At 46.4% G+C, this 14,403-nt stretch overlaps 1 protein-coding gene across 1 annotated transcript in view; it reads right to left on the reverse strand.

The window, feature by feature from the left end:
• The window catches only part of KIAA1549L (KIAA1549 like), a 256,705-nt gene that overhangs the window by 5,019 nt on the left and 237,283 nt on the right, over positions 1-14,403 (reverse strand). The window contains exon 20 of the mRNA XM_055300923.1: positions 10,162-10,512. Coding sequence (XP_055156898.1) covers positions 10,162-10,512 — 351 coding nt within the window. The remainder of the gene's footprint in view (positions 1-10,161; positions 10,513-14,403) is intronic.

Consider the following 14,403-nt stretch of genomic DNA (forward strand, 5'->3'; position numbering starts at 1 on the left):
TAAAGGATTGGAACTGTCACAAGAGTGAAGACTTTAATCAACACGTGAGGGGATAAAAGGAAAACAGTAAGAGATCAGAGACGGGATCAGAGAGCCAGGCCACAACCTACCTTAGTGAGAGAAAAATCTAGAAATGCTCTCTGGGAAGACAAAGCTTAACTTGTGTTTCTCATTCATCTTTTTCTTTAGGTATCATGCCTGCTAGATCTCTTGAGGAGCAAGTTGACAAGACTTTAAGCCTGAAGGCATCAAGGACAAAAAAGCAGCAGCAGAGGGAATCCATAAATAGGGTTCTTTGAACTGAATGAGGTCTTCTCCCCCACAGCATAATGGCAGTCTACATACTCGTAAGGGCCGACCCATGAGCTAACAACTAGATCCTGGATGAAACATACCTCTTAATGCACTGTGGGTACTGCAAGATGTAAGGGAAGCCTCCAGGACACTACCCATGACCCACGCCCTCCCCGCTGCACACATCTCAGCAAACTAAAACAAAACCATGAGCTAAAACCAGAGATAGAAATAGCGATAAGCAAATATGAAAGGTGGGGTTGCCTGGAAGACAAGTGCCATGTTGGCAAATGATGAAGAGATCAAGCCTTGTGACAGGCAAGGGGGGGCGGCGGTAGGTGGAACTGAGGCACTCACAGCCTACCTGGAAGGGGCTGATACTGGTCCCTCCCAGGGAGGGAGGTTGGTAGTGCTTCCAGGCTCAGACAGGAGCATTTGTAAGTCCTCTTTGGAGGCGATCTCCCTAAATCAGGCTCTCAGGAATGGCACAGATGAAGATGAGCAGACAGGAGCTCATAATCACAGACCAGAAAACATAGGTGAAAAGTCAGGAGAAGAAAACCAAACAACAGATTAGATGTTTAAGGACTTAAGAGGTTAAGAGTTTCTGGATACGAAACAGAAAGCAGAAAGGTAAAAACATGTTTCTAAAAAGATAAATGACCAGATAGAGATATTATTAGGAATGATTGGGAAGATTTGAAAAAGAACAAATAGAATTTTTAAAGGTGAAATGTAATCACTAAAAGAAAACACAGGGGAATGAAGTAATTGATGTGCCATAGATGAAGAGAAAATTAATAAACTAGAAAATGGAATTGAAGAAATTACCAAGAATGAAGCACAAGGAGATAAGGAGATAGAAAATAGAAAAGAGCAGTAAAAAGTATGGAGGACAGAGTAAGAAGGTCTAACATGCAGCTAATCAAAGTCCCAAAGTCCCAGAGAGGAACGGGGTGATATTTAAAAAAGCAATGACTAAGAATTTTCCAGAATGGATAAAATCAATGATTTAATAAGTTCAGGAAGTACAATAAAACACACACACCTCGATTCATTGTGCTGAAATGGTAGAGAACCAAAGGCAGAGAACATCTTTGCATATCATCTACAAAGAGATGACCTTTAGACTGACATTGGACTTCGCAACATCACCCAGAAGACCACGGAATGCAAAGTGCTCAAAGAAAATAACTGTCAGCCTAGGATTGTATCAGCAGGGCTAACTTCCCAGAACAAGAATGAAAGAAAACATCCGCCCAGATCTAGAGGTACTGGCTGAATCAATATGGAAAGCTTCATTACCCTGCTGCATTTCCATTTTTTGAGCATCGATGAACTATGTATGCTAAGGTTGTATTCAGGGAACCAAAATCTGAAGCCACTAGATCCTAAGCTCCTTGGGTTTCAGCAACCATGGTACCCCCACCTTATGAAGCAAAATGCGTTGCATCTAATAGTGCTAAGTAAGTATTTGCTCAATCGATATTGAGTGAACTGGAGTCAGGAGACCCAAATTCTCATCTCGATTCAGCCATTCACTGTCTGTAAACATGTCATTCGGTCTCTCTGCACCTCGTTTTTTGTTTGTTTTTCATTCTCCCTGTGAAATAAGGCATTGGATATAACTCAGGGGCCACCAAACACACTTTTCTATAGCCATGAAATCATTTTGACATAACCTGACTACAGATTAAAGCAGAGCTTCTCTGGTTGAAGCTGGTGATGGAGGGGGTGGAGTGTGTGCTGGTGAATTTGGCCCTTCACTTACCTGCATGATGACAACCTGGGACCTCCCTGAATGCTAAGGTTTTGCAGAGAGTTTGAAAATCATCATCTTGGATGGTGTACTTTCCAGCTTGTACTCATTATCAACAAACCATCAAATAAGGACATGCCTTTCCCAAAATAGAGACAGGGGTTTATAGCCCCTCTTCTCTCTTCTGGCCTGTCGCAATACTCGGTAGAGGAGACAGACAACTTATTTTTATCCCTGATTCCCAGAAGGCTTATCCATACTCAATATAGTTTTTCAGCCAAGAAAAAGCCTTTCTAAGCCTGTGTCTGTCCTGTAGCACTTCACCAAAGAATGGATTAAAAATTCTGAAATTTCAGTAAGTACCAAGGTGACTCCTTTCTTTGGAAGATTTTTCCAGATACAATCAAGACTGCAAGGGAAATCACAGTCCCCTTTGGGCTGTACACTCAGGGCCCTGGGGTGGCCACAGGGGCCACATAAAAAGTAGAGCTTGTGCCCTGTGCTTGGGGGCTGCGAGGATGACCTCTCCTAGTGTCTTTCCCCCTCCCTCACTCCATGCTGGTTCCCCAGACTTCTAAGCCCCCACATTCTGGTTTCTCTTATTATGTATCTGAAGTCTTGGCTTTCTGCTGGCTACTTTGTGACTGGGATTTCACTGGAAGCTATTGCTCAAAACTGTTGCCTGGTTCCAAGTTCCCAGTATCAGGACAGTAACCATGAGGTACCTAGCCTGGCACCCAAGGGCACCATCTTTTGGGATCCCTGCCCTTTGGCTAGGAAGGAGATCAAAGACTCAGAACTGAAGGCAGTCCTTGTATCTAAGTCTGAGGTCTCTTAGGTGGAAGGAGACTGGGTGTGACTAGAGTAGGCCACTCTTTGGGCTTGGAAGTTTGGTTTTAAGCATCAAAGGGGGAAAAGGTGACTACATAGTCTATTCAAAGTTTCAGTCATGATGTCCTTGGGAGGGGATGGGAGTGGTTCAAGGCCATCCTCTCTAGTAATCTTAGTCGAGAGGGAGCCCAGGTGAGGCCCACAGTGTGCTGGTCCCTCCTTGTGCATGTACATCCATTTAGAAGGAGGAATGTTGTCAAGTTCAATCTCAAGGGTAGCACTACAGGGATGACAGGTCAAAGGGGGCGGCCTGTGGCTGGAGGGACCAAATCAGGGGGTCCCAGGCTTTGTACTGGTGGGGGAGGAAGACTGGCAGGCCACATCAACCCACCCTCTTTGATGGCTTTTCTCCAGTATCAACAAGCCAGCCTCAGATCAGGGTTGACGCACGCACCAATCTCTCCACACCTGCTAACAGTACTGGGCTGCACTGCAATGGTGCCCCTTCCATGGGGCTGACACGGACAACACTGCTCCAGGCAAAACAGGCATCTACATGTGGCTGTAAATAACTTTACATCCTGGTGTAGGAAGTAAAATCTTCCAGAAGGATAGTTCTTATGTAGTGAAAAACAGAGGACTTGGTAATTGAAGACTAACCCCATGGTGAAAACCCAAGGCTTATCTTGATCTGTCAGTTCACCATGAGCTACTGATAGAGCCATAGCTAAGGCTTCCAAGGCCTCAGGAATCACAAAAGGTTCAAGCTGGAAAGAGAGCAGGAGACCTTGAGACCATATCCCTTACCTTAACCAAGGGGGATGCTAAAGCCAGAGGGGTAAACTGACTTGTCCAAAATCCCACAGCCAGTTAAGGACACCATCTTGCCATTCTGAGCTAAGGGTAGTGTGGTACAGATGGCATGGGTTTGAAATCAGACAAGATCTGGGTTGAGGGGCACCTGGGTGGCACAGTGTTTGAGCAACTGCCTTTGGTTCAGATAGTGATCCCGGGGGTCCTGGGATCGAGTCCCACATCAGGCTCCCTGTGAGGAGCCTGCTTCTCCCTCTGCCTGTGTCTCTGCCTCTTTCTCTGTGTCTCTCATGAATAAGTAAATAAAATATTATTTAAAAAAAAACAAAAACAAAAAAAAAACAGGGTTGAAATCTGGCTTGATTTTTACCATCTGCTTGACCTTGAGCAATCTGCCTTGTCTGTGCCTACTTTCTCACTAGGTGATGGTGGTTGGTTAACAGTATTATACCCCCACACCTAAGACTGTTTGGAAGACTCATGTTATATATTAACATAATATCTGGCACACAGTGGGTCCTCCAGAAGTAATATTCACTTCCTTCTGAGACAGGGTCATCTTTTGATACAGTAATTGTAATAATCAAGACTTTTTTCTCCCCATAATTCCTGGAATCCAGGGTGCTTCCCCTACCCCAAGCAGCAAAGGGCATCCCACCTTCCTGCCTCAGGGAAGGAAGGCCACAGCCACAGCCACTGAAGATGGCCCAAGAGCTAGCACTGATTGGAGTTTTGATAGCCACAACTATTGAATTTAGGATTTTGAATATCAAAAATCCTAAAGCACTCTAGGTCAAAAGTTGATGCTGAAAGAAGAGACTTGTTAGAAGAGAGGTACATTTAGTCTACTTTGCCCCTAGATGAGGTAAACACCCTGGGGTTAGGAAGGAGAGGAGGATGGGAGGGAGGCCAGAGAGCTTAGATGCTGATGGGTCTGGAGAAGGGGCTGTATGTCCTGCTTCACCCTGGGTGGAGGCAGGGGAGAAGAGGCTAATATGAGGAAGATGCTAGAGAGGGGAAGAGTGTGGATAGAGTGTGTGTGTGTATGTGTGTGTGTGACAGAGGGGGAAAGAGAGAGAGACAGAGTGGGGAATGAGTCTACTCAAGCATGGGAGGAGGGTGGAGGGGTCTGCACCCTTGCACACAGGAGACCCGGGATACATCTGTGCTCCCCTGGGCTGACACCTGGAGTCGAGGCGGAAGCCAGGACTTCTCAGGGATGCCAGCCAGAGTAGTTAGAGAAGGACAAACTGAAACCAGATTCTGATGCCATCTTCCCACCCCTTGCCCCTGCTGTGCACTGTGGCGGACCCTGCGATAGCTCAACCCAGGGGTAGGGAGGGAGACCCCAAACTGATGATGAGCTTTTGGTGCGTGGAGGAGAGAAAAATCCAGAAAAGTATGTATGTCTTGCAACCCCCTGAGTTTTGTGTGCGCTAAGTATTCTCCAGACTTCATCTGTTACCTTCTTTTCTTCCTTCCCACGCAGCCTTCCTGGATAAACTGGTTTTACGCACTTGAATGATTTTTCTAAGCTTCGAGGGCTATGCCTTTGCTGGATGTTGTACTCAGCTGGTTTTCAAGGGGGCTTCCTCAGGGCAGTCCAGAGGCAAAGATCCCCACACCAACGCTGGCCTACGTAGGACAGTGTGACAGTGTGACCTGCCTTCAAGGACTCCCAGGAGTTGGGACAGTGCCCCATCCACAGTGCTGGGGATAGACCCTCTCCTGGTGTCCTGACTGCCTCAACCACCAATCACTTTGGAGCAACCAGAGGTGGAGAGAGCTCGGTAAGAACTGACATTGGATTTCCCATCCACCTGACCAGATGGGAGCTCAGAACAGATTCAAATCAGATTCGGAGAAACGTAAGAAGCCTAATTATTTCTTGAACGTGAGTATTGTGGTGGATGCAGACTCATACCTGACAGGTCTGCATATCTCATCAACAGGGGTTTGGTTTTGTTTTTGAGGGGAGAATAGGGGGAAAAAAAGCTGTGAAATTCTTGATTTCATCCTGATCGAGATGTCTCCCTTACAAGCGGCAGTGGTAGGAATGGACAAAATCCTCTCAGGGTCAGCTTCCTTATGAGGAGATCACACTCTGCCGTTCTGGAGATCTGAGTCTCCTCAAAGCCCAAAGGACATCCTCAAGGCTCACTGGGCCAAAGGGTACAAAGCGTGTGGGTTTGATGTCAGACAGCTCTAGGTTCTAGCCCCGCATCAGCCCTGGACAGCTACGTGACCTTGGGCCTGTGTGTGTGACCTTGGGCATGTTTCCTTAGTTCCTCTGAGTCTCAGGTTCCTGAGTACATGGGGATAATAACATTACCTCGTAGGATGCTTGTTTGATTAGAAGAAATCACGTCTACACAGCACTTAGCTTCATGTCCAACACATAATGGGAGCTCGATAGATGGCAGCCGCTGATTTAGTTATAATTATTACTGTGAGTTGCCACTGGAAAGCCTTTAGTGGGGAGGATGTTTTCACTCGACTGCCTTCCTCTGAATCCCCTACTCTGACACCAACAGGAAGGCCAAAGGATCTTTTCATTCCACTTGACACAGACCCATGAGGGCTGCAGGCACAACTGGATCGGTCATGAGGTGTCGAGTCCAATCTCTTCACAGATTCCAGGGGTCTCCCGAACTGCTGTGCAAAAGTCCCAGGCTGCCAGCAGTAACCTTTTCCATGATATAAATGCCACCAGCCTGGCCTAGCTCATTTAAAACCACCAGCTTCCAATTATCTTCCGGCAGGGCTCCAAGCGCTTCCTTTTGGGAAGCTGAAAAGTAATCATAGTTATCATTCTAAATTGGCACCTTTTCTATTGATTTCCACATTATCATAGCACAAGGGGGCTCGGCAAGAACGTGGGCTAAGAATCATTATTTCTATTGGGTATTGTTAGCTATTTTTTCCGTTCACAAAAATAGGGACCACATGTGTTGGCAAAAAAGGGGAAGCCCTTAATGACAAAGGAACCGCCTCTGGTATCGTTCTGGTTTGATGGCCAATCTCTCTGCTGTGCTATTTTTCAGTTCTTTCCCCGTTTTCGGTGGCCTTATTTTTCAAGCATATAATACTGATGTTGTTGCCCTTCTTGGCACCACCGCCAACCCCAAATTATAACAAAAAGGATGATCTAAGTTTTCATACGCCCCACAATGAAATTTTTAGAAGGTTTTGTTAAATTGAGGCACCGTGTATGTGGATTCCATTATCGGTTGGAAGACTCATCCTGGTTGTTTAAGATTTTCTGTCTGAAACCGTATCTCTTTCTGTACCCCCAGAGTCAGGCCTCCAGCCAGAGGGGTCCAGCTGTTCTTGAGAATCATCTTCCAACAGAAGTGAAGCTTCTCTGGGACCCTAGGCTGGGGCACCTGGGCATGTTCTTAGAGGAATTTAACAGAGCACCAGGAGGAAAAGATGTAGCCTCAGAACTGTGCAAGAAGGGATAAAACTAGTGGAATTCTGTGAATAGGACAGAATAGTTTTATAATGATGACTACCATTTATTGAGCAATTTGAGGTGCTGGGCACCATCTGAAGCCCTCTGATTAATATCAGCAAACAAGCAGTGGGTGCTCCGCAGGTGCCAGACTGTGCTAAACATTTTACATGAATTACCACTTCATCCTCACTGAAGCCCTCTTCTCACTGCCATTTTATGGCCGAGGAATCCGGGACTCAGTGTTGCAGCCACTGGCTGTGCTCATTCAGCAGGTGTGTGCCATTTCACGCTGGGCTGAGGGGAAGTCCAGGGATGTGGTCATTGTATGGAGATCAAGAGGGATGAACCAATGAAACTGCAGTCAGTGTGAATCAATACAGAACAGATACAGGTGACTCTTCCCAGGGGACAAATGCTTAAGAGCTGTGTGTAAATGTAGTTAAGATTCAGGTTTTTTATAAATCTCAGTGAGAAAAACCCCTTCTTCCCCCATAAGGGTGGGTACCATCCATGTAAGGAGCAATTAGGAAGCTCTAACTGAAAAAAAAAAAAAAAAAAAAAAAAAAAAGGAAGCTCTAACTGTGCAAACTGTAACATAATGGCCAAAGGAAAATAGTTTAAAGGTGATGGATCTGTAAGGCTCAGTGAGACTTCTAATTTGTTCTGAAAAAAGGAGGTTTGGTCTCCAGGTGATGGGGGAGCATGGCCAGTGGTGGTGCCACAGTTGCTGACGCTCTTCTGGAAGGCGGTGCTTCTTCAACATATCCAGCAAGCTTCCCTGATGGTGGAGGCATACTCATACTCCCGAGATCTGGGCATTGTCCCAAAGTCTTCTATTTTGGGTTAAAGATTATTTTAAGAATTTTGCACAGCACTCTACCCATATCTCAGAAAATGGGATGTAAAGAAGATGATTGGTGTTTGCCCTCTGTCCTTCACTGCCTGCACTCTCCCGGTTTGCATATCACAGACTGAGAAGATAGCTCCAATGGCCACCAGCTCTCCTTCCGACAGTGTCTTACCTCCCACAGATTGGCTTTTACGTAATGAAAGACCACACTGGCCAGAAAACCTGCGTTTTCTGGCCCACGTGGTCAGCCAGCTTCTCATTGCAGGTTTGTAAAGTTCGAATCCTTGATAAAGCAGTTGTTGTGAGCCTAATCAGCATGAGTCAAGTTCCCAGAAGCTGATCACCATGGAGTGAATAGATGAGACAGATATTCTGCACCTGCCAACCTAAGGACATGCCCTTCCAGTGATGACAGCGCCCCATGCAAACACAGCCACCCCACCCCAGAGGTTCGGTTCAAAATGAAGCTCAGTCTCGCCTGCTAAAGCTTAGCCAACGGGAAAGGTAAGGCTAGACACTGACAGTCAGAGGGAGGGAACTGACAGGAGCAGGGTCAAGGGGAGATGGCTCAGTGACTTGGAGGAGAGGAGGAATCTGGAGCAGAGGAGACCAAGAGGAAACTCACAATAGTGTGCAGGCTACGGAGTCACACAGCATAGCAGCAATTTATCAAGTGTCTGTGTGGTGTGGACTGTGGAGGGTCGGGGTCAAAATTATCACGAGGGTCTACAAGCCCAAAGGTGTCCCAAATCGTCTACTGCAGATGAAAGAAATAATATGGACGAGGAGGCAATGTAACAGCACAAGGGAGTACAGCATGCTGGTTAAGAACATGGGCCCTGGTGCCCACTGCCCGGCTCTGGGTCCCAGCTGTGCCCCTTTCTGGCTTGTGTGACTTGAACAAGTGTGTAACCTCAGTCCCCTCAGCTGTAAAATAGGGATAAAACTAGCACCTGCCTCAGTGGCTTGTAGTCAGGACTAAACAAATGAGCTAGCACAGTTAGCATATGCATACACAGGATCAATACCGAAGAACAGTAAAACAATAAATGTCGGCTTTTGCTTATGTGATTACACATCACAAGGACAATTTATGAAGCTCTGCTAATGAGTAACCCTTGGGGCTACGCCATGGACTATGACAAGGGTGGAATCTATACACGCACAATGCATTGCTTATTATCATCCATGGTTTATCCAACGTTTTATTTTTATTTTACTTTATCCTTTTTTAAAGATTTTATTTATTTATTTGACAGGGAGAGCCAGAGAGCACAAGTGGGGAGAATAGCAGAGGGAGAGGGAGAAGCAGGCTCCCCACCGAGCAGGGAGCCTAACTCAGGGCTTCATCCCAGGACCCTGGGACCATGACCCAAGCCAAAGGCAGATGCTTAACTGACTGAGCCACCCAGGTGCCCCATCCATCTTCTAAAAAAGATATCTCTAGAAGCTCCGATAATGAGTGAAATGCACACTAATTAAAATTCTTATTTAAATCGTGGAATCTTTTAGTCACTGGGTGCTTTCTCAGATGCTGAAGTGCACTTACCAGCAAATGAAACGGGCATGGCTGACATTGCTGCAGCATTTACTGTGTGCCTGGCATTCTTCTAAGGGCCTCAGATGTATCAACTCGTTTAATCTTCACAACAACCCTAGCTAGTAGGTTATTTTTTGTTGTTGTTGTTTATGTCACCTGTAGAGAACTTAAGTGACATCTCCAAGGCTAGTAAATAGTGGAGCAGGGACTCAACATCAAACCACACACTGCCTGAGCCTCTGCTCTGAGCCACCAGGCACATGGCTCCGTCACACGCAGCTCTGCAATGTGTTCTGACATTTAAAATGGGTCCTCACACTTGGAAATGCAGGAAACCACCAGTGCATGAAGAATATGGTCAACCCTTTACAGGAGGGACAGTCGAGAAGGAAATTCATTCTAAAATGTATTACGGTTTGATGTAAGGGCTTCCCATGTGCTTGTGCCCACAGGCTCAGGCTTGGATCATGGGTAGAGGATGGGATGAGAGCCCAGAAGACTTTGTCTCCAAATCCCAAGGTGGTTTGTCCCGGGAAGTCCCCGCTCTGAGACCCTTGTGGGAGTACGCTGGGCAGAACTAACCTGCTGATGGCAGGTGGGTGGAACATTGGACTTACCGGCCGAGGCAGACTGTACTGGTACATTTCTGGGCGATAGGTGGGCACCCACTGCACCCCTGCCCTGGGCCGCGTCATGGTCCCCGGAGCGCTGGTCACCACCTCCGAGTAGGGCAGGTGCTGTGCTGAGCCGTAGGCTTCCTGGTGCCGGCTCTGGCCTGCGTGGCCCGCGGACGCCAGGCTGAAGGCCTCCTCCAGCAGCATGTGCATCTGCTGCCTGACCTCATCGATGGAGGGCTGGGAGCTCAGCGTGGAGGTCTCTGAGTGGCCTTTCACCTGCCTCGACCTGGCGTAGCCCCGGGGCTCGTTAACTCTGTCAATGTTGGTTTCCTCTATGATCTCAGGCTCCGTCTGTGGGATCGAACACATGCCCATTGATTTGTTAGTGAACTTTTCCTTCCCATCAATGTTGTCTGCACTTTACCCTAAAATATTTAGCTTGAACATATGCTATTAGGTATAGTGTTCATTTATGTTATCACCCAGGGACCCCATCCAGAAATTCACCCCACAGGGGTGGTCAGCTAGCATTGTGTTCCTAAGGCCACATGCCAGCTCTCCAGGTGTGCTCCACTGGAGCTCAAGGGATGCAGCAGGCTTTGCTAACTGGCCTAAGGATGATGAGAAATGGCTTTTCATTGACATTAGTGGTATGGACCCTCATACCTTTCAGGTAAAAGAATCAAGAGCCTAAAAAAAAAAAAAGAAAAGAAAAGAAAGAAAGAATCAAGAGCATCTGGTAGTCTATACCTCAATGGTTGATGCTCTAGACTCTGGACTAACTCTCTAAACGGTCCTGTGTTGAGCCATTTAGGGACCTGCTGGCTGCCCTATGCCAGTTTTATCAGAGAGAGCAACAGAATCCTGCTTCTAGAACACTGATCTCAAAGTGTGGTACACTGAATCAGAAGCTCTGGAGCAGAGCCCAGCACCTTGCGCTTTAGCCAGCCCTTCAGGAGACTCTCGTGCCTGCTCAAGTTTGAGACCAACTGATCTAGAATGTTCTCTTGTTTTCCTCCAGTGAACTTTTCACTTAGGAAGCAGCAGCACAACCTAAGTGGGCAGAGGCTGGGGTGTCATCAGCTTTCAGAGCAGGCTGCGCAGACTATCTTAGGCTTGCCTGCTGATGAATGCTTATTGAGTAAGTCTGCCTGCATCTTGGTCTCTTGATCTGAGACTTGCTTTTGTGGTACCCTGAGAGTGAGGTTGTGGGAGAGTCCTAGGTCCACATCCACTCAAGCATGTTCCATGGCTGCTATTGTCTGCTAAAATAACTTGAGGGTTCCGTGAGAGTAAATCAGCATAGATCAGTTTGCCATCCTGCTCTCCATCCATGACATAAGTGAAACGCTGCCACTTTAGCAAAATGAAACAATACAGATAAGAGGGGAAAAAAACCCTAAAAATCCATTAACCTTTGGTATGACTTATTCCACTCCCAAGCCTATCTAGGTGTGCCTGTAAACTCCTCCTCTGTACACACATACCCATTTAAAAAGATTTATGTATTTATATCCTGGTTCTGGGTGATTATTATTATTTTACATAAAATGAATCTGCTCCTACCTGGGTGCCATAATTTAACAGCTGGGTGATCTTGGGCAATGTCTTAGCTTACATTCTCCCATAAAGCAGGACCTGAGACATCCTTTATATACAGATCATTGATTTTGGAAAACAATTCCAGGGAATAGGAGTCAGGGCCTAGAATGAATAAACTGGGGGAAGGGAAAAAAAGCCAACCAAAGACAAGTACTAAATCAGTGATTGCTGTGGGCAACTGAGGCTTAATCCCCCTGGGGATCCACCAAGGACCCATGCAGAACATGGTTTAGGACTGTATAGCAAAATTTTGTTCACCAGCTCTCATCCCCCATCTGTCAAGAGTTGCTCCAGAAAGTGTCCTTGCACTCTGAGATCTGTGCAGGTGCCACGTGGGTGCGATGGGCTCCCATGGAGATATCCCTTGCAACAGAGACAGAGAAGCCTCAGTGCAGAAGCAAAAGCTAAGTGACTGCTAAGGTGACATGGTCAAGTTGCTGCTGCGGCGAGCAGATGCTGTAGCAAGGCCAGACCTAAAAGGTGTGTTGAGAAGATAGAAGCCAGGGCATAAAAGATGTTCCAACCAGGAAAGTGACTTCACTTTCTCTTGTGTCAGTTCCTCATCTGGAAAGTGAAGAAAGTAGCATGTGCCTCCAAGGGTCTTCCAAGCATTAAGTCCACTGATACATATAAAGGTAATAACGACAGGGTGACAACAGTGACTACCGTGTTTTGCTGTACACCCTGTCGTTATTACCTTTATACATTCAACTGCACCCGTTTCTCATCTACTTGCTGTGCACCAATCTCTTGGATCTATGAGATAGAGCACACCATGAAAATGTCTCCAGAGAACTCATTCATAAAGGGATCTTTCTCTCCTTAAAATCTATATGTGGAAGGTCAGAAATTTGTTATCTTTCCTATTTTGAAAACTTATTCACTTTCCTTTAGTATTAAATGAACATAAGTGGATTAGAGAAGAAATAGAAAAGACATAAAACACTGAGAAGTGAGACATTTTCTGTAATCCTATCACCCAGAGTCAAGGCGTGGCCATGGTTCAAGATCAAAAGATGAGGTTCTCTGTCAATCCTTCTGGTCTAGATTTATCAACAAACATCTCCAAGTAAGAATTGAGAACATGGTTTTTATAGGAACACAAGCAAAAATAGCTTATGGAGTAGAATGCAAAATTACTTTTGCCACGATAAACACACTCAAAGGCATTTCATACCTGGGTGCCTGCCCCCATGGGGCTCTTACAAATTGGGGATCTTTAGGGAAAGGCTGGAGATGGCTCTCCTGGAAACATGCTCCCTGATGGCATGGTGACACCTTCTAGGGTAGTGAATTCAACTTCTGAAAACAATTTTCCCTTCACAACACAGCGGACATTTTGGACAACATTTCAGACCCTGGAAGGATTTTAGGAGACCATGGAATCCAAGCCCCATTTTATAGATGAGGCAGTCAAGGCCAGGGTGGTTTAAGGGACTTATCCAAAGTCCTCCATGGGTGGCGGTGCAGAGCCTTGCTCTCCCAGCTCCCGTCCCTTGACATCTGGCTGCACCACGTTGCCTCTTACATTTCCCCATCGATGCTGGTTGCTACCCACATGCTGCCTTTCCTCTCTACATCCCAGTCTCCCTAATAAATAATGGATGCTTAATGCTAAACTACTCCCAGGTGGAAGATTAATGGCACTGGGGGGAGCTACAATTTTTCCCACCCCTGAGCTGTGCTATGCATTTCCAGTCATATTGGTGGATCTGTTATGTGAATTTATAGTTGTGCCTTAAGCAGGGCAAAAATATACTTCTTAGCAACAACTCCCTGTTCTGCCAATCTCCCAGGAGCTCTGGGGTAGGGCCGTGCCAGCTTGGGGGGTTCTTCGAGTAAGGTTGGTGGGGAGATATGACCTTTGCTGAGAAGGTAGAGACACTTTCTCCAGGCTCCCACTGCGTCCACCCCATAACTTCCCCAGCAGAAGTCAACCTCTGCTTCCCACCCCAGAGTTTCCATTTTGTATGGGAGGAAGCTTCCTTTTTGCTGGAGGGCCCAATGTTCAATACCCCAAGTGACCTCAGTAGGTTTGCTCCAGCCTCTTCCTGTCTTCCCACTGTTCTCACATGGTTTTTCAGTCTCTAGACATCTACCGATAGAAACAAGACAAACTGTCATTATACCCTGGGCTCCCCCCTCATCACACTTGTATTTGCTTATTTAATATCCATCTTGCCCAAATCTGGAGGCTCCCTGAGCCCATCTTACCTATCTCTTAGGAGCTTAGCATAAGGCACATGGCATACTCAAAAAAACTTTGGGAAATTAAACCAATAAGAAATTCTGTCTAACTGCCCATGGGGTAGACCATGAGGTTAGGATAAAGGGCCCACACTCCCTGACACATTCACTCCAATGCTGATGAGCTGTATAGACAATGGGCAAGTCACATGAACTCCCAAAGCCTCAGTCTCCTCATCTGTCAAATGGAGGTGCTAAACTTTGATCTGGGAAGGACCTTCTGATTCTCACATTTACTGTTTCTTGAACTCTATGTGCTCCAGGAGGCCCGGGTTCCTCTTCCTATCTTCATTCTTGGGGGAATCTCATGTCTATTCATGAAGGAAATAGGCCTGCCCAACTTCCTTCCTCACCTTGAAAGATGTGAGCAGTGATAAATTTGCTCTCTTATTT

Source organism: Nyctereutes procyonoides, unplaced genomic scaffold (assembly GCF_905146905.1).
Source record: "Nyctereutes procyonoides isolate TBG_1078 unplaced genomic scaffold, NYPRO_anot_genome, whole genome shotgun sequence".
NCBI lineage: Eukaryota > Metazoa > Chordata > Mammalia > Carnivora > Canidae > Nyctereutes > Nyctereutes procyonoides.